The sequence below is a fragment of the Anguilla rostrata genome, chromosome 15, assembly GCF_018555375.3.
Source record: "Anguilla rostrata isolate EN2019 chromosome 15, ASM1855537v3, whole genome shotgun sequence".
In the NCBI taxonomy this organism is placed as follows: Eukaryota; Metazoa; Chordata; class Actinopteri; order Anguilliformes; family Anguillidae; genus Anguilla; species Anguilla rostrata.
This window is the reverse complement of record NC_057947.1, coordinates 5,585,349-5,612,870: the sequence shown is the minus strand read 5'-3', so window position 1 is coordinate 5,612,870 and position 27,522 is coordinate 5,585,349. Positions and strand designations below refer to the sequence as shown.

Here is a 27,522-nt window from a genome sequence, read left to right as displayed (position 1 = left end):
GCAACCACGGCAGCCGCACTTGGACATATAGCACGAGGTCGGCACGATCTACGATCTGTCAGTGTAGGCTTTCTTACATTTGTGAAGTAGCCTACACTCATAGATTGGCACGAAATTTTTAAGTGTTTTCTTTTAAACATACTTCAGGAATATGTTTTATTTAGTAAGAATTATTGGAATAGCCTTTATCGGATAGGGATAAAACATTATGGCTCCTAAGCTTGGATCAATAAATAATGTGCTAGCTGGACAGCTCAGTGGGGGGGTTCGGAGTTCCGAGCGACATTTTCTAAATCGACCCAGAGTGGGTGCAAACGCTTTCTAAATTGTGTTTTCCATCAAACAAGGCGGTTGGTGCTATGGTAGTCCCGAGCTTTATACCAGATTGAAAAGCTCCCTGATCTCACGAATGATCTCACAAATCTGAAGTGAGTCCTCAGAAATTCATTTAACACAGAAATTCCAGTGTAGTCCCTGATTGTACTCAAGCCGTTCATGGAATATCAAAGATAAAAAGTTGGATGCCAGAGAACTGCAGTGAGATAACTTAGATTAACCAATCGCATTTATCAATCTTAATTAACTTAATCACAAACAAATCCCAACCCTAGATTATCCTTATAGTGCTTACCAATAAGTACAATATCTATTTCATCACTGGCAGCCAGTCGAACCGCTCCTTCCCATAAACACACACATGCATGCAGAGATGCACGCACCCTCGTTCTTAGTCTGTCCTCTGGTTCACCTTCCATCTCTCCCCTCCCCTCTGGTTTACTGTAATTACCATTATTCAGTGAGGAGGTTCACCACGGCTGCTGTGTGCAAGCCTCCGCTGTCATATAAAAAAATGCTGAGGTGAGGGATCTTAGGGGCGCAGTTTCAGGAGTGGACAAACAGCTGTGCACTCCCTGCTTTGGACAAACAGCTATGCACTCCCTGCTCTGGACAAACAGCTGTGCACTCTCTGCTCTGGACAAACAGCTGTGCACTCTCTGCTTTGGACAAACAGCAGTGCACTCTCTGCTCTGGACAAACAGCAATGCACTCTCTGCTCTGGACAACCCCGGAAAAAGTGTACTCTCTGCTTTGGACAAACAGCAGTGTACTCTCTGCTTTTGACAAACAGCTATGCACTCTCTGCTCTGGACAAACAGCTGTGCACTCTCTGCTTTGTACAAACAGCTGTGCACTCTCTGCTCTGGACAAACAGCTGTGCACTCTCTGCTTTTGACAAACAGGCAGTTGGCAACATCTTTTGTTTGTACAAACAGCGTGCACTCTGCTTTGGACAAACAGCTGTGCACTCTCTGCTCTGGACAAACAGCTGTGCACTCTCTGCTTTGGACAAACAGCAGTGCACTCTCTGCTTTGGACAAACAGCAGTGCACTCTCTGCTTTGTACAAACAGCTGTTCACTCTCTGCTTTGGACAAACAGCTGTCCACTCTCTGCTTTGGACAAACAGCTGTGCGCTCTCTGCTTTTGACAAACAGCTGTGTATTCTTTGCTTTGTACAAAGACCTGTGCAGTCTCTGCATTACACAAACATTAGTGGTGTCTTCAGTGGACAAGACAATGGAGTATTTGTCTGCAGCAACAGGGATGGTACAGTTGTGTAGTGCACTGTACAATGCACTTACCTTTAAAAATAAATAAATAAAATAGGTGGCCTATCATCATAATCCCTTTCTTCACTGTTAATTTACCCCTCATTACATCTCCTCCCGTCTCTGCCTCTGGTTTCCCCTGGCCAGAAATGAAAATCGAGACCTCCATCAGCTTTCATGAGACAGCGCAGCTAAGGATCCGCTAGTTAAAAATACATTTAATCACTATATAAACACGTACCCGGCTCCGCGCGGGAGTTACGCCGCGTCTCCTTCCCTCCTCATATTTAATCAGTGCCCTCACGCTGCCTCCCAGTAAACTTCCCCTTCTGGTCGCGCCGATCATTTAGGCCTTTTTTTTGCGCAAATTAAATGGGCTCAGTGACATCACTATCAGGAACGGATTGTTTTATTTCCCATTCATTAACTTAATTATTTGCCCATCAGTAAAACTGCCTTAATAATTCATATTTGAAAGCCCGCACGGTCGTAAATAAGGAGGGCCCGCTCGGTTATTATGTATGCACAGCCGATTCACCTTCCCTCACGCTTTAATCTGTGTCTTTGTCCACAGGAGGGAGGGCGAAAACAGGGAGACAGAGGCTGACAGAAACCAAAGGAAAAGATGCAGCTTTAAATATTCTTTCCATTAGAATGTATTATAGAATGTACACAAATATTTGCATTGAGAGTTGAACCATGTCTCTAACAGATTTCATAATACGATCAGTTATTGCTGAAATTTTCACTGTACGTATAAAATACTTTTTCAGTTATCCAGCAGAAGACACGCAACAGACACACACATGGTCTTCATCCCGTTCGTAACGCTATGGTGATCCTCACTGCCTTCGCTCTCAGGGCAACTGAACTTCATTTCAACAAAGAATCTCAGCATAGACCTGTCAAAACCTGTAATCGTGTGAATCACCTGAATGTTTTTGGTGGCTTTACCCTGGCATCGCACTGTTGCCACTGTGGATTTAAGCTTTCAGTGATTCCCACCGCGCTGGATATCACTACACCTGATCGACAACTTGCTGTTCTTTGTCTTTGTCAGTGCCAGAGAGCCAGAAAGTCCCAGTCACGAGAGCATTTTTAAAGGAACTTATCCACATGAACAGCTTTTTATTTTAGCAGCTATAGCAGTTATGTTCCTGTAATTTTCTCGAAGCAAATAGCTGAATCAAACTTGTTTCCGTTTATTCCTGGACAGGAGAATGAAACTGTTGCTAAAAGTGGTGCTGTTACACCAGTAGGGGGCAGTATTTCCTCTCATCTATAAACCAATGTCCCAGTACTGCATTGAGGAGGACACTGTGCTGTATGAAATCTAGTCATTTGTTAAGAGTTGAAATCCAAACTTTATGATGTCATTTGAGGTCCCATTGTACTTACCCCTATCCCAATCTTCCCATCTAGCAAACCCCTGTTCAAATTTAGCGTCCTGCCTCAGAATGACGGCTGTGCATCTCCCAGGTGTTAACTATACACCCCCCCCAAATCTTATATCTGGGGTTTTACTTAAAATACCATCACACAGGTCAACATGTTGTGATGATAATTATAAGGCATTTGCATCGTCACATCACTGCTATGGCAACATAGCACCGTTGTGCATGATATCACATGCTATGCGTAGCCGGTATATGTTATTTAATATGCACGTGTCAGTGAGAAATATAAATGAAGGATTACCTGCCAGGCAGTCTAACTCACCTGCATCTGTATTCTGCCAAACCACTTCCTGCCATACCAACTCAGGACAGGATGGGGGTCTTCTCCTGTAAACTGTTTGAAGCATTGTAGGTCATTATTCCTTTTATTTTTTGGGGTGAGTGAGATGGACAGTAGATGGGAGTGATTCAATGGCAGGGGGGGTGAAGCGGCAGAGGTGTGGATGCCCATGCAAGGCTGGGTCGGGGTGGGGGGGGACAGGGCCAGGAGCCTGGGCTGTGGAGAGATCAGGTGTCAGTCAGTTAAGAGACATTCTTCTCCCTAGAACAAACAAAGGCAGTGCTAAAGTGCATTATGGGATACGAACCCAGAATCCCGTGACTCATTGACCCATTCCACAGCTGGCATCACAATAAGCACAGATTCTGACTACACACCACAGGTTCTCCGTCATGGATACCAAATCACTGGACACATCGATATCCTTTACTCCAGTACTGTTACTGCAAAAGACTGCTGGGTTCAGTCACCAAACTGAAGGGCTGGAATGTAGCACAAGAGTAACAGTGATGTTGTGACAATTATTTCACTTAAAATTGTGTCCTGAAGCAAATTGTGAGTGACAAAATAGTTTAAGAATTCTATTTATAACTGGGCTAAGACTTAATATGGTGCACTTTCCAAGTAGCCTACATCTTCTCCAGAAAACCTTTTTTTCTCATAATCGGAGTTATTGAATTCCCTGGGGCTTCATCGTAGGAAATGGTCACTGATAAAGTAGGCCTGTAGCTGGGTGTCAGGCTCAAAAACCTCAAATTTACGGAGAAGAAAAGCTTTCACACCTCGCAGTCAGGGATACGGTCAACACCACAAAACACCTTTATTCATTGTGTATGAGGTCACCCGCTTCCAAAATTCGGTTTGTTTTTTTGTCTTTTTCAAACACCAACACAGACAAGTTAACAGATAAATACAAGTTTTCTTCATTCCCTTTCTTTTCTTTCTTCCTTACTTCAAAGCCAATAAATTAGACAAAATTTAAAAATCGATAAATAACATCAATATACAATAACGACTCCAAAACAAAAAAGTTAAACTTGGGAACAAAATCTAATAACACCAGCCCAAAGGAAAGTTCCAGGGTCACGGATGTAATGTGGGCTGCTGTTCCAGCTCATTGGCAGACAGTCTCATGGGCGGTGTGAGCTTAAGGAGAACTCTCTGATCAAAAACCCCACAAACTCACCATAGAATAAGCAACCCATCCTCAATACTGCAGACCAAGATATCAGCATTTACCACACATGTACACAGAGTAACACAACACAGAGTGAATGCCCCCCTTTCACAGCTATTAAAATTCGCATGATGAAAAGTTTAAGAATGGGCATAGGCAGAGACTGTCCTCCAGTTCAGGTGCGAGTAATTATTCTGCTTCCCGAGAAACACAACCAGCGACAAAAGTCTTCTTACGAGTTGCTCTGTCCTATACACACACACACATTTGCCTCATCTTCCAGATGCTGTGAAATTAAGATATTTGGCTCGAGTACATTTAAATGTAGGATACAAGTTATTGTTGGTATCAGTGGATTCCTGGGCCAAACAGAAGTGTAGCGGGCTGCCGTGTACTTGCATTTGACTTTTTTTTTTCAACACAATGCGTCCAAAATCCATTATGGAAGAAACAGCTCTGCAGAGCTGTCCTCAGCTTTGAAAAAACTGAAATGAAGGCTACCACTGCATATTACGAAAATGTTGTACAAATAGTGGAAAAAAGGTATCACTAGATTAAATCTGATACGTTATCTCAGGACACACATGTCCTGATTAGAGCCGTTACTCCAGCAATCGATAGCTTATTTGCACTTTAAACCACATCGTTCCCTAGGGATCTCGGCCAAAACACTGTTCTTTTAGATGCAAGTACATAAAACTTTTTTGGAGAAACTATAAGTGGTGAATCTCTACTTCCCTTGTGTATACATATACAGACACATACACATACGTGTGCAAGTGCATATTTACATATGGAATGGTAAGACGGAACTGCATGGGCCTTTGATAAACACTGAAAATTACCAGCACTCATCGATATAGTAATAGTGGTCATACATTTAATAATTTTGTGTTTTATCATCATTTAAGAGAGTCAGTCAGGATTTGAGCTGATTTGCATTGGAGGAAAAAGTTTTTGTTGTTGTTTTTTTCCAGTTATCAGCCTCTCGTCTCTCACCGGTTACGACAGGAAGCACAAATCTTGTGTGCGTCTTTAGTACAGTGCATACCAGCTTGTGAAAAATGCTATAGGAACAGCTCACACTGTCACATGACTCTGCTTCGGCTGAACGAAATGAAGGAGTTTTTCCCCGCAGCCCCGCCCACTTCACAACCCCGCCCCAATCTTGCGGTCCCCCGCGGCCTCCTCCAGCTCGTCCTCGGAGTAGGGGCTGTGGGGGCTGTAGTTCAGCTCAGCCGTGTGCTGCAGGAAATCTGAGGGGCGGGGCAGCCCCACGGCGCCCCCCGCGGAGACGGCAAACTCCCGCCGGACGTCCTCTTCCTCCTCCCCCTCCTCCTCCTCCTCCAGGTCGTCCTCGTCGGGCTCCACCCTCCTGGCGTCCCCCGGCTTGTCGGCCAGCTTGCCCCCCCGCTGCCGGTCCCCGTCCCCCTGGGAGGCCTGCTCCTTCGCCTTGCGGCTGCGCTTCCACTTCATCCGCCTGTTCTGGAACCAGATCTTCACCTGCGCAGGTGGAGAAGAGAACACGGATATCACTACCGCACCCACACCTACACCTGCACCCGCACCTGCATACACAGGCAACAGCATACAGGTATCACACCCGCACCTGCACACACAGGCAACAGCATACAGGTATCACACCCGCACCCGCACCTGCACACACAGGCAACAGCATACAGGTATCACACCCGCAACAGCATACAGGTATCACACCCACACCTGCATACACAGACAACAACACACAGGTATCACACCCGCACCTGCATACACAGACAACAACACACAGGTATCACACCCGCACCTGCACACACAGACAACAACACACAGGTATCACACCCGCACCTGCATACACAGACAACAACACACAGGTATCACACCCGCACCTGCACACACAGACAACAACACACAGGTATCACACCCGCACCTGCACCTGCACACACGGGAAACTGCATACAGGTATCACACCCTCACCTGCACCTGCACACACAGGCAACAGCATACAGGTATCACACCCACACCTGCACACACAGGCAACAACACACAGGTATCACACCCACACCTGCACACACAGGCAACAGCATACAGGTATCACACCCACACCTGCACACACAGGCAACAGCATACAGGTATCACACCCACACCTGCACACACAGGCAACAGCATACAGGTATCACACCCACACCTGCACACACAGGCAACAGCATACAGGTATCACACCCACACCTGCACACACAGGAAACAGCACACAGGTATCACACCCACACCTGCACCTGCACACACAGGCAACAGCATACAGGTATCACACCCACACCTGCACACACAGGCAACAACACACAGGTATCACACCCACACCTGCACACACAGGCAACAGCATACAGGTATCACACCCACACCTGCACACACAGGCAACAGCATACAGGTATCACACCCACACCTGCACACACAGGCAACAACACACAGGTATCACACCCACACCTGCACACACAGGCAACAGCATACAGGTATCACACCCACACCTGCACACACAGGCAACAGCATACAGGTATCACACCCACACCTGCACACACAGGAAACAGCACACAGGTATCACACCCACACCTGCACCTGCACACACAGGCAACAGAATACAGGTATCACACCCACACCTGCACCTGCACACACAGGAAACAGCACACAGGTATCACACCCGCACCTGCACACACAGGCAACAGCATACAGGTATCACACCCACACCTGCACAGGCAACAGACACCTGTGCAGATGGAAAACAGCACATAAAACACAAACATACGCACATTTTAATTATTTATTTGATGCTTCAAATAAACAAATAAGAAAAGGCGTCAAGGTTATTTATGTCAAGGTTGTCTGGCACCTCGTAGCAACTCAATGTCAGCGTTCACGTGTCATCACACAGATTGTAAAATTGACAGGTCGATTAGTTTGTATGGGTAACTCAAGTTAGTCAGGGAAAGAGAGCAGTGATTCTCCTGATTTTGAGGCTATTGACAATGGGTGAAACATAGCAGTACCTGATAAGTTATTTTGCTAAAGTTTAGAGAGGCACACGCACGCACGCACACACACATACACACATGCACACACACACACATACGCACATACACAAACAAACACACACACACAAACACACACAAACACAAACACACACACACACACACACACACACAAACATGCACACACATGCACACACACTTACACACACACACAAACACACAGCCTGACCTGCGTCTCCGTCAGCATCAGGGAAGTTGCAACCTCGAAGCGCTTGGGGCGGGACAGGTACTTGTTGAGTTTAAACTGGTTCTCCAGCTCCAGGAGCTGCTGACTGGTGAAGGCAGTTCGAGGCCTCCTGCACTTCCCCATCAGCCCAGACTGCGGGGAAGCTAGAGGCGAAACCAAGAGAAACAGAATGAGACAGGGCAGAGTTTTAAAGGGTATTTAACAGTTTTAAAACTGGCGTAAAACTGGCTACCTCCTTACGTGGATACTTTCATTACTGCCGCTTCATTGTTGCAAGACTGTGGTGATTCATTAACGTTAATGTTTCATTCACTTTTTTTATTTTAAGACATTCTATCTTCTGACTCGGTCGGTACAAGTGCGTACGCCCGCAGATAACATCTTTATTTATTTTCATTGTTGACAAGAGGACGTGGAGATATCGCAGCGGCTCGGCTATAAAACGCCAGAGAGCGCCATTAACTTAATGAAAATTCAATGAACGCGCATTGAACTTTATTGATGAACTAGAGAATGTTTACGCGTTTGTTTATTGTTTATCGTTTCCTCTTACACCGCGGCCATTTAATTGAGTTTACGTTTATGGAGAAATAAATGGATGAAAAAATAAGAAGGTATACGAATAAATTTAGTAATAAATCCAAGTCAAATATATTTCAGAGACTGGATATTAAGAGTGCTGCTTAAACTACAATTTACCCCAATTTCTTTAATATTTATGCTTTGCCTGGGTGAATTCAAACGGCTTGAAATTCATCCTTCATGCGGTCATCAGAAATGTTTGCATCTATATTAGCGTATTTCAGTCACTCATCTGTCTTGAATTGCCCGGGTTAAATACAAATATATGATTATCCTTCTTATTATTGTTCTTGTTGTCATTATTATTATTATTATTATTATTATTATTATTATGCTCAATAATTAATTCATATTGTTAAAAGACCATTAATTTGTAAATAACAAATATGGCCCTACATGACGCGATTGATAGCACAGCAACGAAATCACGTTTCTGTCTTTCCATAAGTCTGTTTGTAATCGGACATTTTTTAGATAATGCAACTCTTTTTAAATACGTTAATAAAATATTGTTTTAACGGATTTTGCTTTTTCGAAAAAATACGCCTGAACGATAGGCTGTTTGATGAAAGCTTGAGTTGCCCCCTAAAACAGATTATTAGTTTGCTGTACATCATAAATATAATTAATGTCGATAATGAGAAGAAGAACATATAATCGAATTTCGCTTCTTTTTTTCTGAGGTAATTTAATAAATGAACAGCTATTTTTTAAAAACGAATAATAACATAATAGTTTCGCAGATTAAAATCAAAATTACATAATTACATAAAACTACTTCTACAAATTCAGTAAGTTTTTTAAAACTTTTTTCTAATGCAAGTATCAAGTGCCAAAACTTTTTGCATACCTTTAAAATTCTATTAATTAGGAAATAATAATAATAATAATCATAATCATCATAATACTAATCATAATAATAATAATCTGTTGTATTTTAGGTTTTAGTTTGTTTTATAGTCCTAATAGTTTCTCGGGTTGCATCCTGCGAGATTTTAAACAGTGGCTGTTGCGAGTCTGGAACCATGTGCATTATCACTCTCCAAAGGGACCGACTCTCTGAAATGTGCTTTAATCGCTCTCTGTGAACTTCTCTCGCGGCTAGCTTTACAAGACTTCAGTTTAATAAGTGAACCAATTGGGGTTATAAACGTTGTGTTTACCAAGTGACAAATTAACCCACAAAAGCTTTCATAAGCCGAGTGTGTGCGCGCGCGTGTGTGTGTGTGTGTGTGTGTTCAGTCGCGCGCTTGCCTCACCTTTGGATCGACAATAAGGAACAATATGCTTTCCAACACCTAAAAGCGGTTACCTTCGATTCTTTGTAGGCGCTTGTAAAATCATGACATCAGCATCATTCAGAGCCACTAGGCGATTACAGGGGAAGGACATACAATTTGACTGCAATACGTTGTTGGTATTAAGCCTACAGCGTTGGTTAAATACTACAATAAAGAATGTATATGCACTACTATTATATGAAAAAATAAAATGACTGTGAATCTGTACATGAATATTAGCAAAGATGGTTTTCATTTTGTTTCCCGAAAATATCCCTCAATCCATACCTTGGTATTCCGCAGGTCAGTTGGACAGAGGTCAAAGACCTGAGTATTCATTTAATTTCATCACACTGGTAATTGATGCACGTCAATATACTTTCCACATAAAGTTTACAAGAAATAAAATGGCAATTGCTTTATTTAGCATACAGAAGGATATATAATGCAGCAAAATTTCTATATTGGAATGAAGGAGCCAAAAAGACAAGAAACATTCCTTCGCTAACATTCACTGACAAAACTGCCATTTGTTTTTTGTCTATATTGTTCAGACGCTTAGGTATCGGGCCTGTCCATTACCAAGATAAGTTTCCATATGACAGCTGCCAAAATGTTCATTTATTACGCATTGCTATGTAGCCTACAGCTTAGCCTATGCCTTTCCAATTTGCCGGTAAATATTTGAATTAAACGACAATACAATCACAACAATTGGCCTACTACAACTGCTACTCACAATAAGAACAAGAAGAAGGAGCAGAAGGAAAAACAGGAATAGTTATAGTTATTTGGTATAACTGATATTAGTATAATATTAATGTTATTAATACTGGCCAATATATAATATTAATTCTGGGCTATACGGGCATATGTGAAATTCACTTAATCAGTTTGAGGCTCAGCGGCACTTACTGCTGTAGTCTGGAAGGCGTGGCACCATGATCCCAGCTCGGATCCAGTGCTCCAAGGGGAAGGACCCAGCCATAGCTGCGGCTTTCAGGTGCTCTGGGTATGCCGGATTCAGCTGGGTGAAGCTGGAGTAGGTGAAGGCGGGATGCTGGCCGCCCAGGGCGGAGATGGGATACATAGACGCCGGGTACATGCCGGGGATCGTCCCGTGCTGCAGCGAGGCGAGTCCCGGGTGCGGGAGGTTCAGCAGACCAGGTTTGGGTATGATTCCGGTCTGAAGCTGGAGAGTTCCCGGAGTCCCCCGAGGAGAAGGAGTCTCTGCGCGCCGGCAAGACACCGGACTCCCGGCGGGACTGTCGCTGCTCAGTCCAGGAGAGACATCCCGAGTCCCTCGATGAGGTTCGTCCGCTAGCAGGGCATCGATTCTGAAGTTCTTAGATTTCTCCATTACCACGGTCTCCAGGATCTTAGTTTCTACAAATCCGCCACGAACTAACTCAGCTCCCGAAAATCACTTCACTTTTTTACTTTGGTGCCTTGTGAAGTGAGCGTTAAACTGTTTTTAAAAACTGTATTTCAAAATACTGTGCTTTACATCACACATAGGAGAGTCATACATGTCTTTCACAGAAACCAATCTCTCGACAAACACGCTTTCAAACAAACAGTCAAATAAGCAAATAAAGTAGCCAAACGTATGCGCGTTTCAGGCTAACTTCAGAGAGCCGCGGCTGTCATCTAACAGTAATGTCACATACATCGCGCAGGGCTTTCCATACCTGCAAGCCAATAACCTTTCCCCCTCCCTCACAACTGCGTCTATTAATCTCTCGCAGCAGTTAGTCTTAAACTAAGTCTCCGTTTCAATTCATGCTCTGGGCGATGAAAAATTATAACGTTCAAAAATTAAACAGTAGGCTATACTACACAATACGAGCCCAATTTAAAATACCAACAATAACAATGCAATATAAATAAGAATAGCCTTTACTAATTCATTTATTTGCAATTTGCTGCCTCTAGTCTTCGCATTTATCCGTCCACTAGCTGATTTTCGCGTTTTGTCTCCAACTCCTCTTCTTCGAGGTTTAAGGCAACCTTACCTGCTACTCCAACTTAAAAACGCCCTCTTCTGTATTCAGTCTGCCACCCTGCCTATTGTCCCGGATCCGATTGGCTCATCTAGCTGCCCTAAGAGGTCAGACCCCTCGACAGCTTTCTAATTAACTAATTACACACTCATTTACCCCCTCCCCCAGCAGACGTTTAGCGACTCTCGCGCCCCTCGTTTCCTGGCCAAGTAAAACCAGTTCAAGTCGACAAACACGTCAAAAGACTGCCTTGAGGAGTCGGAAATGTGATTTTGTAAAGTTAAGCGTCGGTATTGCTGTTTAAAATGCGTCCAGTCAGGTGTTCGTTTTCGTTCGAAATGATGTGCTCTATTAGCAATAGCCTATGCAACAGTCGAATATTTCGTAATATCATAATTGGCTAAATTCATTTATGTAATGACATGCAATCATAATGTATATATATATCATACTAATTCGAACTTTAATCACAAAAAGAGAGAAGAAACATTATTTAAGGTGTATTATTATTATTATCATTATTATTATTATTATTATATTGTTGTTGTTGTTTAGATACACCGCAACCGGTCACAATTTTAAAACCGGTTAATAATAGCATTTTAATAGGGCATGGATAATTTTTCAATGATACATCCATGAAATATATCCATTTTATAAATAGAAAATAATAGAGCAATGGTCTTTATCGCTATAATAACATTGTTGGTTGTTCAGTAGACAAAGCAAAGCATCCTTTATTTATTTATTTTTATTTATTTTGGAGTTCATCTTTCATGAGTTTTATTTAACCCAAATAGTTTTTTTTTTTTTTTAGCTATTAACTCTTTTAGAAAGAAAAGCTCTGTGAACACAGCTGCGCGCTAAATAAAGGGGCACTTAGTTAATGCGATGTAAAAGGCTTTTTTGTTCTGAAAATTTACCTCAGATGCTGAAACACGAAATGGACATTTTAGCAAATGAAATCCAGTATTTCATGAAAATAAAGTAGGCTCGTAAATAATATAAATTAACGGCTGTCTATGATAGTATATTAACTATTTTTTATTCAAGTCCAAATATTTACACGGTTTATTTTTTATGAGGGGCCGACTCCATAGCATTTTTTTCTGACTAATGCTCAGGAAGAGGTTATACTAATATCAAGTGATTTATATTTTAATTAGTGCAATTTTAACGACTTGCTGATTTTAAAAATCCAGGCTAAAATACCCAGGTAATTAAATTTTACGAGGTAGAATTATACATAAACCATAAACGAGTGCATTAGTAAGAGATGTGATTTAGCATCGGATCTCCCATCAGTTGGTCCTCGAGCAGAAAGTACCCGGTCCACTTCTGTGGAGTATTTATTGCGTCTTCTATTAACCATTAGAACCATGAGAAACGACGAAACCGCGAAGACAACCCAACCGAAAGCGATGCGTTCGCGTAGACGTGCGGGAGCTGTAAACGCGCTGTGTGTCCGGAAATCTCTTTAAATTACCCCACTACGGTCTCGTACACTGTCGTAGGTTATACAGTTAACAAGGGGCCCAGAGTAGGCCTTCGGCAAATGCAAGGACGACAGCAATTGATAATAAGGATAGGCAATGCTCAGCTGGAGTGAGTGGTTAAAGGTCTACACAGGAAAAGGGAAGTGAAGTGTTTGCTCTACTGGAAGAATAACCCACGGGAGCAATATTACCTTCACTCAATACACCTTGTATGACACCTGCACCCTCAAGGACCACCTACACTTCGATCTCTTTTGTTCGGGGTGGGGTGAAGAGTAGGCATAATCTTTTGTTTACCAATGCAAACAGAGGCTCACAAACTCGCGTTCCTCTTCGCCCCAGCGCGTGAAGCGGGGACGCTGAAGGAATGCGCGCAGGTGTGTGAATATAGGTGGTCTAACAAGAACGTCCTGGGAAAAAATCCCTCATTCAGAATAGATATCACGGGGTAGCGTTCCCACCCCGCAGATGCACGGCAGTGCGGCTCAATATATCCACTTAGAACATCCGTTCACCCGAACTTCAAGTGATCAGATGATAAATGTCTTTAAATGTCTATACAAATATTGAATACCCCAATAGCCTACTGCTGCTGCTTTTGATGATAACAATGATACAGATGATGATGACGATGATTAGGCTATTATTATTAGTAGTGTTATTATTATCATTATTATTATTATTAAAATAGTTGCTTAAGTTAACATGCACAATATAATAATTATACATTTTTTATTTAGTACAATACAATTTTTTTCTCAAAGCAGACTTAAAGGCCACATATAATCGCAGAAATAAGGCATTCTGCAAAACATTTTAATATTCAAATATTTAAAACGCAACCGTACTGATTTAATAAACTATGGTTATAAGTAAGCGCTTTATTTTACCTGCTCTTGAAACACAGTTGATTGAAAATTAATGTAGTGGATTTATGAATTTATACAGCAGGATTTAAATGAATAAAAACTCGTCAAATATATTTCTGCCACGAATTTAATAATGAATTAACCAATACAGCAAAGAATTGCTACAACCCCGGTTCCTTATTTCCACATTTCTTTCCAAAAAGCGATGGAAATGTAGACTACTCTTTATTAGTCTTTAAATTAATATCATTATTGTATGATTATGACGAATATTATTGTTATTATAGGCTACTTACTATAATTCTAATTATTATTATTAGTAGTAGTAATAGTAGTAGTATTAATGCTCAGTAATTTACAAGTAGGCCAAGACACGATGCAGTCCCTCAATTAAATGGTTAGAGTTTACTATTGTTTAAATACAGAGCTCGCGTGTTGCAGTTGAGGAAATCAGGGTTTCTGAAAGCAGTGTAAACTTAATTACAGATGAGAGGACACGCCCCTTCTAATGATGGGGGTGTCATAAGATCACCTTAAGGTCACAGCGAGGACAAACGCATATTTAAGTTGGCTAATTAATCACCAGGTCGTGCATTTTCAGATGTGAGTAAACAATCTCTTCATTTAAAAATACTGCATAAAATACTGTGCTTAAATAACGTGTAATTTATGTTGAAAGACATCACAAGGAAAAAAATTGTTTATATTTAGAAAATACCAACCTTTCAGGCATATTCGCTGAACAAGAATGTTATGGATCTTAATTGCTACGCAAAACCTCAATTGTGTTTTCATTATATGAGCCTTCTGCCTAAAAATTCACATTCAGAAATATTGATAAATTCTGTTTAATATCTGGCAGTGAGAAAAGTATTTTTATAAACCTCCCATTACTGATGTTATGCACGTGATTTTTGAGTATTGTTATTGCTTGCTCGGTGTATAGGCTGATGCAGGATTTGTTTAATTTGTTTCACAATGTTGACATATTATATCCAATACCACAACCTATAGCTACATCGTATTTAATTATGACCCATTCTTCGCAGGACTGATATGTCTATTAAAATATCCTTAAATATAGTATAAGGTGTTATATTATTTGAATGTGTATTATTATTATTCGCTTATTATTATTATTATTATTATTATTATTGTTGTTGTTGTTGTTGTTGTTGTTGTTGTTGTTGTTGTAAACTAGCTACATTTAAATAGAACGTCCGGATGTGTCGGTTAGCCATAGCCTAAATCTAAGACTTTATGAAACACAGAAAGAGCCTTACATCATAAAGGTTTTCCATGTTTTTAAAGACTGATGTGTGGGATACAGATTATCCTTGATAGCGTCTTTTCAAGAGAAACAATGCAGTCGACTCATTACTTAAGCTACTCCGCGGGGCAAAAAAGATATGAATACATCGGTTAATTTACCTAAGGTATTCGGAAGACAAGTCGTCGCAACCGTGATGTATAGTATTGTAGAAATTCTAAATATCCGATCCAAATCTGAGAGAACTACAAAAAATATATACTTATAAAAACAAGATAAACGTCGGTTTCTGTTTCAGCCTTATATGCATCTTGTAGCTGTTGCGTTTGACCCGAGATGATTGGAAAAGTGACACTCGTTGCGCGCCCGCCCCCTCTCTCCTCCATTCCTATCACTCGGATTACGGCCTGTCGCTCGCGCTGATATAGAGCTAATTTGCTCAGGGGAAATCAACTACAGCAGCCGAGTGCTTTCCGCAAATTCCCACCCCCTTCTATTCTTTCGTAGCCTTTATGATTTAAAAGTAATTTAAATAGCCAGCAACTGGTAAATCCGTCACCTGGAGCCAGTGACACAAATGCACAAATTAAATTGAATCAGCAAGAGGAATGGCATTGCTACCCTAATGTCAGGTGCCTAATTTAAGTACTCTGTATGCCCCCTTCAAGATTGCACAAGTGCACAGACACTCACACATTTGTAATTTGCAGTGAACAAAAAATAATGCCTTATTTATTTCATCGGGGCAGTCCGCCTTAATGAATAATATTGTGTATTGTGTGTACCTTGCTCTGGCAGGTAAACTACACCTGCTGCTGCTGCTGTGTGTGTGTGTGTGTGTGTGTGTGTCTGTCTGTCTGTCTGTCTGTCTGTGTAGGTTAGAGAGTGAGGGAGAGAGAGAGACAGAGAGACAGAGAGAGAGAGCGAGAGAGAGAGAGAGAGAGAAAGAGAGAGCATATAGAGGTGGTTATGAGGCCCCTTCCTTTGGACAGTGAGAACAGCGCACTGGAAATACAGGCTACTGAGATATGGACTTCCTTCCCTATAGTCACAGACACATAGGCCTTTGCTTCACTGACTCCACTGTATTGCATTGTGTTGTATCAATCAAAGCAGGGCACCGGACATATATGGGTCCCAGAGATTAATAGCCAGTCAGAACAGTGATTGACAGGTGGCGGGGAGGAAAGAGCTAAACTGACAAAAGTGTGATTGGTTTTCGCTGTGGTGTTGAAATTGTATGTAGGGGTGTGCGTTTGTGGAAAGGTGCATTTGAGTGCTAATCAGGGACATGTTGGTGAGGAGGTGAAGGGGGGAGGGTGAGCTACTTCTCTTATTGAAAGAGAGATTCCCCAGTAATTAGCAGACTACCGCTACCTCACATAACGTACAAATGTTTTGTCAATTACAAACGGTAACCAACAGAAGAAAATACTGGAAGAAAATATTCAGAACCAAATTATCCGTTTGAATGTTTTGTACTGAATATGCTAGTCCAGCACGAATGCTTTTATAAAAAAATATAACAGCGAATACTAAAGCAAGAAAGAGAACAGAGAGCCGTTATAATTCCAACGTTGGAAGCTATAACCAAAACTGGCTACTGCGCCGCTAACTCAAGTTTGATTTGAAGTTATATGAAAATAATTGTTTGCGGCTGCATTTTAAACATGGCGATGAAAACAAACACAAAAATGCTCGAGACTCGACAAATCAGAAAGTTCAGCGTGCAGCTCACCAAAAGGTTCCTGTACTGAAGTATTACCAGCGAGCAGAACTTTTTGGGGGGTAAAATAAAGCCCCCGGAACTAAATTTAGACCCTAGTTCCTGCGGTGGAAACGCACTGAGTTCCTCAAAAGGTTCCTAGTTCCGGGGTAAAGTTCCTGCGGTGGAAACGCGGCTATACAGACAGTCTCAGCCACCCGCCTCACAAACCCAGCAGGGCGGCAGATATTTTCTCTTTCATTAAAATACGGTTAAACCTCATGTGAGTAAACAGAATTTTGAGATTCGTTTTCTAAATTGGACTGTGGATGAGAAAATATCCCTGAGAATACCAAAAGTTTGATGGTGTACTTTTCTGGATGGGCTAGCTAATTGGCACACGCGGCTCACTGTCACTGTCATCAGCCGAAAGTGATCAGCCACTTTGGCGTGTGGAGTTCGGGAGAAGCTACCGCTCAACCACAGGGAATGCCTACAACTTCCACAGGGAATGCCTACAACTCCCACAGGGAATGCCTACAACTTCCAAAATGCACCACTGGTCTCCCCTCTTTGTGCTCTCATCCACTGGTTAGTCAAAATGCCTGGACAAATAAGTTTGACCGGCCTGCTAAAATTATGGCGCAAAGAGAACTCATCCAGGAAGCCACAAAAGATCCCAGAAGAACATTCAAAGAACTGCGGGCCAGTCCAGCCTTAACTAAGGTCAGTGTTCATGACTCCGCAACAAGAAAGAGACTGGGCAAAATAAGATTCATAGAAAGTAGCTAGTTGGAAACCACTGCTAGCCAAGAGAAACATCAATGCTCATTTCACATTAGCAAGAAAAGCATCTGGATGACACCCAAGCATTCTTGGATAATGTTCTATGGACAGATGAGGAGGACACGGGTTCCATGATGTCTGTATGTTATGTCTTCAGGTCCCATTATGATAGAGGAAATCAGGCAAGTTCTTTTTCACGGCACTGTATCTATGTGTTTGACACATAAATTATATTATTTTTGCCTGCAAAATATTAACGATACAATTCATGTAAAAAATTAAGCTAATCTTACAGATGAGTAGATTTTGCACTAATCATCTGTATTATCGCTAAAATAAGATTTTTTTGGAGAAAAAATGCAATTGGACTAATTCGTGTGATATTATGAAATATGACAGAAATTGTATAAACTGTTTGAAATTAAAACGTCTTTTTCCTCAGTGAAAATGTGCAATATTATTACCATAAGCAGGTAATATTGTACATAGAGTTTAATCACAAAGAAATTCTAAATTACGCCAGCTCGAAAGAGTCATACGTCAAAGAGAAAAGTCATTTCCTGTATGATCGCGGAGTAAACATGGGTACCGTGGAAACACAGGGTCAGCTGATCAGCTCCAGCTCTGGTTCTGCAGGTTATTTCCATAGTGAACCTCAGTAATATGGGAGCACGGCTGAGGCTTGACCTGCCCTTGGACCTGTGTGGTGCGGCTGAGCTGCTCATTAGTCTGAGCCGCAAACCGATGGGTAAACACGGAGACGTCTGTGGGAATGAAAAAGGGTTTGACCTCTTATGCCTACAATTGTCACCTGCCGAGCGCCGGCTGCAGGTTTCTCACACTGAAGCCCCGCCCCCTGGGCCTTCACGAGTGCCTCCTATTGGCCGTCTCTCACACGAACACAGGAGACAGTCCACAACAGCAGCAAACTATTACCGCACACACGCCAGTGAACATAAATGCTCACACACACTGAGACATGTAAGCACACACATGGTTTCTTACACAGGTACACACAGGTGCAGACCTACATAAAAAAGACAGACGCACAGGCGAGCACACACACACACACACACACAACACACAAACAACACAGGTATTAACACACAGAACAGGTGCACTACACACGCACAAAAAAGACAGATGTACAACACAGCCATCCGCAAACACATACACACAGTAACTCCAGGTGCACACACACACACACAAACACACAGGTATACACACAGACAGGTGCACATAGAGATGCACATAGAGATGCATGCAAAAACACACACTAGTACATACAACACAGCCATACACGCAAACACATACATGCATGCATGTACACTCCCAGGTGCACACACACACACATTAACACACAGGTATACAAACAGACATGTGCACTAACACACAAGATGCATGCAAAAACACCGACAAGTATGTACAACACAGCCATACACGCAAACACATACATGCATGCATGTACACTCCCAGGTGCTCACACACACACACACACACACACAGATGCACACACACAGGTGTACACACAGGTGATCTCATGGTTTTGTCTGATGCCGCACCGCCGAGTCAAAGTTTATCAATTAATTCCCGGGCCATAAACTTTAGTGCCCGGCGAAGTTTACAGAACATTAAAGAGCTTATCGCCAATTATGGGCATATTTTTCAATCATTATCGCCGTGCTGAGCCGATCTGCGGGGAGTGAATGATTGACTTTTCCCATGGCTCATTTTTTCCACTAATCATTCTCCGAGTCAGCAGTTTATTTACTCGCAGGGCCCGAGGAGAGTTTGTTCTCAGCTGATAAGCCGCCCCCGACGGCCCTGGAAAAAAAAAAAAAGCGCGTCCCGCGTTTCGCGGAGCTGGGCCGCCGCGCACGACGTCGCCGGCGGAAACCGTGCGGACCCCGTCTTTCACCGGCGTGCCTGCGGCCAGCTCCCACGCCCGGCGGCCCGCGGTGAACCGCCAGCTTTACATTACATTACATTACAGGCATTTAGCAGACGCTCTTATCCAGAGCGACTTACACAACTTTTTACATAGCATTTTTACATTGTATCCATTTATACAGCTGGATATATACTGAAGCAATGCAGGTTAAGTACCTTGCTCAAGGGTACAACGGCAGTGTCCTTACCCGGGAATCGAACCTGCGACCTTTCGGTTACAAGCCCAGTTCCTTACCCACTGTGCTACACTCCGTCCTTATAGCTGGTTTCAGTATCCACTACCAGACAAATATCAATGCCCACACTGCTGCGGAGGCCAACCGTCAAGCGTGTTACACCCGACCCGCACCTGCCTCGCACAACTCTCCGCAGGACGAAGGGCTCCTTTCGCGTTCTCTCTCTCTCGCTCAGGTTCGGACAAACGGGCCGCGCTTACGCTGACCTGCCCCAGTCACAGGGCCGCACCAGCCCGGGTGTTTTTTTACAGCAGTTTGATCCCTGTGTCAATGCAGCACAGCCCCTCTTTCATTCATTAACAAACGCAATATATCCCTTGTTCATTTCCAGCCAAACGTGATATCGCCCTTGTTTGCTTACAACCACATGATACGTATATATATATCTTTTATGGACGAATATGACACGGCTCTAATTTATTTATAAACACAATATATTCCTCATTTATTCTCAGACAAATATGACACGCAGTTCGACAGTTAAGTCACCTGGCAGATGCTTTTCTCCAAAGTGACTGCAGTAAAGCTGCAGATATAACCTGCGTATGAACAGAGTTCATTCGGCCTGAATTCATTTCTAAAAAAAGGTAGTGTAGGCAGGTGTAGACGTGGCCTTAGCTGATTTACTAACGGCGCAGCTGTAAAGGTGTGTGCGGCCAGGTGCTACTCGATCCCCAGCGGCGTTGGGAAGGCAGCAGGGAAACACACACACCTGAGTGGCGGGTCAGCGGAGATGTGGATTCTGAATCCGAAACCAGGAGACACTTCATGAGCTGGGGCAAGACGTTAGCGGGCCAGGAGCAGGGTAACGCAGGGGTGGCTCTCCCAAACTCCAGCTAGCATATAACCCCCCCGCCCCTACGCCACGGTCTTGCGCTTTTTTTTCAGAACACAATGGCCTTTTTATTAAGTAAAACGCCTAACGCCGTCTCTCTCTTAATTAGACTAATTCCCACACAGTTAGAGCGGGAGGATAAATCACGGTGTTCCCGGCCAGACCTTGGGACCCTAATTAATGTCAGCTCATTAAAGAGATAAAGGTAATTTATTTGACTTTTTCCCTTTTTCTCGTCATTCATTAACCAGTATTGAACCTCGTATGACAGCCGAGGAGCAGCAGCAGCTGTCTGTGCATCTCTGTCCCACAGCTCTGGGGTTCGGCCCAGGTTTGGGGGACTTCCTGTGGGGACAGGAAGTCCACGGGACAGGGTGTCTCCACAATATTTTTTTTTTTTGGGGAAGGTGGGGGGGGGGTCTATTGTGAGAGGGATATCAGGATAGGTCTGCTCCCCCAGTCACAGTCAATGCCTTTTCCCTGCGTCTACTCGCAAAATACGGTTTCCCTGGAACTTTGAAGATTGCATCCTCACGTTCACGAATACAGAAAAAAGGCAGCTGCCCTCAATTATGTGTGAAAGCTGTTTTCATTGGACTCATTTAATTTAACCAGTTCTGAACTGGTATAAATTATTCCGCGAACATCATTTCATATCATATTTCTTTAGGTCAATTAAGTATAAAAAATGAATATTGGAGACTGTGACCAGGAATGAGAGATGCACCTTTCACATTTACCTTGTGGGGCTGGAATGCGCCGTTTGTCATTATAAAATTATTATGTTTTATAGCTCCCGCTCCAGTGGGAGAGAGGAAATCAGTTTTTTCCGCAGGGTTGAGCAGCGCTGCGGGCGGGCGGGCCCCCGGGGGCCAGTGTGTGCGCGTAATCTCTGAGGGCCCGATTGTGAAACGCCGCACGGCTCTCTGATGTTCCTGCCGCACTCCTGTACCGAGGAACACCTGTGTGCACCTTTCCACGCAGCCAACAAAAGGCCCTTTCAGACGGACGGAGAGAGTGTGAGGTTTATAGTCCTTTAATGAGCCTTTACGGCTAACTGCTCTGCCTTTACTGTCCCAAACAACAGCCCCATTGTGCTCAGCTGATAAACACAGGTTATCTCTCCACAGACATAATTACTCTCACCCTGCTATCCTCACATCTATGGGCCCAAAGATAATCACCTCTCCATTATAAAATAATAAAATACACAACATACTCAGGTGACAAGAATTATCCACCTCTTTCTGTAGCTCCCTCTCTCTCTCTCTCTGATCAGTGATTATCGTTATCTTTCAGAACTTACTACTCTGAGCTCATATCATCCTCTTTTTTCATCAGTACTCCTCAGGCAACATGTGAAGTGCTGAACGTATGGCCAGGTGTATCTTTTGTGGGGAGGGAGCTGTCAGTGTGTATCGTGTAGAGAGCTGTCCAGGTGTGTGGAATCTGTGTAGGAGAGACTGTCCAGGTGTGTGGAATCTGTGTAGGAGAGCCTGTCCAGGTGTGTGGAATCTGTGTAGGAGAGACTGTCCAGGTGTGTGGAACCTGTGCAGGAGAGATTGTGCAGGTGTATAGAATCTGTGCAGGAGAGTCTGCCCAGGTGTGTGAAATCTGTGCAGGAAGGACTGTCCAGGTGTGTGGAATCAGTGCATGAGAGACTGCCCAGGTGTGAGAATGTAGGAGAGGTAGTCCCAATGTTATAAAGGCAGCACTTTGAATCCAGTACGATCCGGGACAACCTACTGTGGCTTGCGGCCATATCTACTGCTGTCCAGCAGCCCCCCTTTCTCTCCACAGAGACTAAATCACAGTATTGATCTGTGTCAGTGCCCCTCCAGTTGCCTTAATCACAGCTTAATGTCTGCACCCTGACCCTGCAGTGTCTCTATATGACTGAGCTCTCTCTCAGTTGGGCATATTTCCAGGCACATTCTCAAAAGCCACATTCCCAGGCAAATTCCCAAATCCCACATTCCCAGTCCAATTCACCCGCCAGTCCCATCTCAAAACATCACATTCTCATGCACACGCGGAGTCCCATTTCCAAACACCACATTCTTAGACCTATTCCGAAATGCCAAATTCCCAGTTACATTCCCAAATTCCACACTTCCAGTCCTGTTCCCAAACATCACATGCCCAGTTCCAGTCTGAGATGCCACATTCCTACATGTCACATTCCGAATAAAATTCCCAAACACCCATTGTCAGTCATGTTCACAAGTGCCATGTTGCCAGTGACATTCTCATATGCCAAAATCCAAGTGACACTCCCAAACGCCATAAAATCTCGGTCACATTCCCAGTCTAATTCCAGACGACACATTCTTGGTCACATTTTTAGTCTAATTTCCAAACACTACATTTCCAATCATGTTTCCGAACACCACATTCCTAATCATATTTCCAAACACCACATTCCCAATCAAATTCCAAAACACCACATTCCTAATCATATTCCCAAGCACCACATTCCTAATCATATTTCCAAACACCACATTCCCAATCATATTCCCAAACACCACATTCCCAATCAGATTCCCAAACACCATATTCACATTCACGTTCCCTGCTGGGGTCAGCAGGAACAATCCAACCATGAACAAGATAAGCCCAAACCCCCACTTTCACAAGCACAGCACTTCTGTTGCATCCTCATGTCCTTTTGATGCCACTTCCTAACTCCCCAGGGGGGAGGGGGGGTGGGGGCACGGTCAGGGTTCATTTGACCCCATGAATGACTTGCTTAACAATGGACATGGGAGTGAGACATCAGCACAATGGAGAGACAAGGAGGAGGAGGAGGAGGAGGAGGGGTGTGTGTGTGTGTGTGTGTGTGTGTGTGTGTGTACGCGGGTGTGTGCATTTATGTGTGTACGTGTATGTGTGTGTGTGTGTGTGTGTGTGTGTGTGTACAGTATGTGTGTATGAGTGTGTGTGTGTGTGTGTGTGTATGGGTGTGTGTGTGTGTCTGCAAGGCTTGATAATCATCAGTAAAGCCCTGTCTCTGAGAGCAGAAGCAGAGAGACAGCAGGCACACACACAGTGGGACAGGAGGGCTGGGCTGGGTGTCTGAGTGGAGCTGAGGTCTGCCACACACATCTGCTGCTCTGAGACAGTGCTGTGGCCTGCTTCTCACCCACCAACCAGCTCACACCACGTGGAACGCGCACACGCATACATACACATGCACACACACATGCACACGCGCACACACACGCGCACACCACCACCACTTCCATCACCACAGCAGTCCTGCATGGCATTTCAACAGCACTAATCTCAACGACCTCCCAATCACCCAAACCCTGGGCATTACAAACAGTCCAGCACATAACAGACTGTATAAAACTCACCGAAGGCAAGCTTACCTGTGGGAACTTGACCTATGTAACTTTCATCTGTAAATACCACACCTGGTATTTTTATACCCCTGTAAACATATACCTTTAATAAAATATAAAGGCTTTATTTAGTAGCCAAGAATAAATCATCTTTAAATCAAACCAATATCATGTTCATCACTAATGCAGACGACAGCTCAGAGTTAATACATCAACAAAGTCCAAAATGTGTGTCCTATTGGTTTTGGATTGGTGAGCTCATACCTTTGACCTGAGTCATATATTCACTCATCCACTGTAGGAGGAAAAAGCCATTCGTGCTCATAGACCAGGAAACATAATCAGAACTCGGGGGGAGGGACGAATGGAAAAACAATTTCAGAAATCAATAAGTCAATCAAGGTCCGTTAAAAGGTTCGAAAATCTCTGACTCGAGCGACGGCTTTCAATCGACCGGGACACTGTTACAAAATTGTCTGTGACAAAATTAACTCCCTTTCCAGCACTCCCACTATGAAGGGCAGTGTCAAGAATAATGCCACCTGACATCACCAGAAGAACTGATTCTTGAGAAAACATTTAAATTCCTGTGAACCCACTGACTTACAGACAGTACTTTTACAATATCAGACAACCATCAACCATTATATTACTTCATAAAAAAAGCATTTTATTCAATTTAAATTGTGCATTCAACTCACTCCTGCTCAGCAAACAGTGTGATATTAATTTAACAATGTTGACAAGGAGTTGGCACGGGCTCAAAAGGCTGATAAGGGTAAGAGTATGGGGAAATGAAAAGATAATCCCATTAAAAAAAGCTGAAAGCATCTTTCATTTTCATGGTGTGCTTAATAAATCTGACACGCCGAGGTGAATTTTAATCATTTTTAAATCGAATCAAAGAGCGGACGAGACCGTTCACCTCGTCTTATTAAAGCAGGAAGTGGTGGCCTCTGAGAGAATTTCAGATCCTCTGATTGGTTGACACATTTCACCCCAGGAACTGATTAAGCTCACGACAACTCAGCAATATTTTAGTCTGGCAAGGGGGCCTCATCCACACAAATCCTAGTAACGGATCGGAACGCTTGTTGTGACGGGCGGACAGACAGACAGACAGGCAGACAGGCAGACAGACGGAAAGTGTGGGAGGGTGGGTGGCCCGTCTTTCATCCCCGGTTCTAATCAGCTCTCTCCTTGGGGCGTGAGGGTGGGCGGGACCCGGCTCAGACTGACAGCTGATCCGAGCCTCATCATTCTCCCAGAGGCCGTCTGGGTCCCCCTTCCTCTCCCCCCGCGGGGGGAGGCCATTAACGGAACAGTTCAATTAGCCCATGCCATGCGCCAGGTCCCTCCTGTTCTCCAGGGCTAATTGACTGAGATGGGACCCGCCCTCCCTGCCGATAGAACAGGTTTCTTTAATCAGGGATCCCCCCCATGACCCACGCCCCTGCGCCCCCCCCCCCCCCCCTCACTCCTCCAGGACCTCAGTGTGAGGAAATAAATCCAGAAGTGATTCATTACCCTAAACACTCTTCAAAAAAAACCCAGCCCCCATCCCTCCCCCGTACACCCTGCATGGTCTCTGTACCCTTCCTTAAAACTACATGGGCACTGCAGCGTGTGAGGAGGGAGTATATAACCCCCTGTACCCACACCCCCTCCCCCCCCCCTAACAAACCACAACTCCTCCTGACAAGGTCATCTCTTTAATGAGTCAGGAGCCACTAATGAAGGTCTAATTACACATCAGAGAGCGTCGCTGGCTGTGTGTGTGAGAGAGAACGAGGAGCGCATCTCCCTGTCCACAGCATCGAGCCGGATATGGCAGCTAACACCTGGACTAACCTTCCGTCTCTGTCTTTGCCATGGCCTGCATGCTTATGAACACAGCAATATTATGTTTAGTAAGCACCTGTACAGATGGGAAAGCCCCAAGTCAAAGTGTATAAAAATCAGCCTCACAGTATTCTTGTTCACTTGCAGTATTGAGTAATGCTTATGCTTGCAGTTCTGTTTAACAGGTACACTGGCACAAGGATTCTTTCTCAATGAGATCCATATTCTAGTACATTATCTGGGATGGTTTTAGGTTTCTGGTTTTCCGGTTCAGTACAGTTTTTACAGAGTTCTATGAATGTGGACTGCTTATTGCTCGGCAGTATGTGCCAGGTGTAGATAAAGGACCCAGTGGTGTTAATCTAAAGGTAGTGTACACGTAATAAAGGGAGGCCTGCCTTTCAACTCATATCTCTCAATCAGCCTAAGCAGGACCAAGTCTGGTTGCATCTGTCTAAACACGGTTGAGTCTGGCAAAGCCTAGTTGGGTTTTGCAGAATCTAGCTTAGCCTGGTTGGGTCTGGTTGAGTCTGGATAAGCGTGGTTAAGCCTGGTTGAGTCTGGTTGAGCCTCGCTGAGTCTGGCTAAATCTGGTTGGCGACATAGCTCAGAAGGTAAGAGCGGTTGTCTGGCAGTCGGAGGGTTGCCGGTTCGATCCCCTGCCCTGGGCGAGGCATCAATTGTAAAGCGCTTTGGATAAAAGCGCGATATAAATGCAGTCCATTTACCATTTGGTTGAGTCTGGTTGAGCCTGGTTGAGTCTGGCTGAGACTGGTTGAGTCTGGCTGAGTCTGGTTGAGTCTGGTTGAGACTGGTTGAGTCTGGCTGAGTCTGGCTAGGCCTGGTTAAGCGTGGTTGAGTCTGGTTGAGCCTCGCTGAGTCTGGATAAGCGTGGTTAAGCCTGGTTGAGTCTGGTTGAGCCTCGCTGAGTCTGGATAAGCGTGGTTAAGCCTGGTTGAGTCTGGTTGAGTCTGGATAAGCGTGGTTAAGCCTGGTTGAGTCTGGTTGAGCCTCGCTGAGTCTGGCTAAATCTGGTTGAGTCTGGTTGAGCCTGGTTGAGTCTGGCTGAGTCTGGCTAGGCCTGGTTAAGCGTGGTTGAAGCTGCAGGCCACCCACACAGATTGCTCAGCCTGGCAGCACTCGGCCCAGGCTCAGGGGAGGTAGCCCAAGGAGACCTCCAAAGTTTCCGCGGTGGCAGCAGCAGCCAGACAGTTATTTTTGTCTCACTTTCTTTGAGATGGACCATAAATCACGGGAGGATTTTCTCATTCCCGATCTGCTCAAAGGGCCATTTCTCCTCTGTCACTCTCAAACCCCCCCTGCCACTTCACCCCCCCCCCCCCCTCCCCCTCCTCCCCCGCCACTTCCCCACCTCCCCAAGTAAGACTGCCTCCTCCCGCTACAGCCAGGTCCAAAGCTTATTTAGGAAATTGTCCACCCCTGCCAGGTCGGGACGGGCCCGGAGAGAGCTAACTGAGGAATTAGCAATCCTTTAATTGGCCGTTCTGTCAGGGGTGCTGACAAGCTGAAAGGG

The 27,522-nt window shown here is 44.1% G+C and overlaps 1 protein-coding gene across 1 annotated transcript; it reads right to left on the bottom strand.

Annotated features, from left to right (window-relative positions):
* Positions 1–4,134: 4,134 nt before the first annotated feature.
* Positions 4,135–12,162, bottom strand: LOC135241094 (motor neuron and pancreas homeobox protein 1-like). Its single transcript, XM_064311229.1, has 3 exons — positions 10,565–12,162; positions 7,770–7,930; positions 4,135–6,026 (listed from the first exon to the last, which is right to left on the bottom strand). The coding sequence occupies exons 1-3, from the start codon at positions 11,007–11,009 to the stop codon at positions 5,673–5,675; spliced, it is 960 nt and encodes a 319-aa protein (XP_064167299.1). The 5' UTR covers positions 11,010–12,162; the 3' UTR covers positions 4,135–5,672.
* Positions 12,163–27,522: the final 15,360 nt, after the last annotated feature.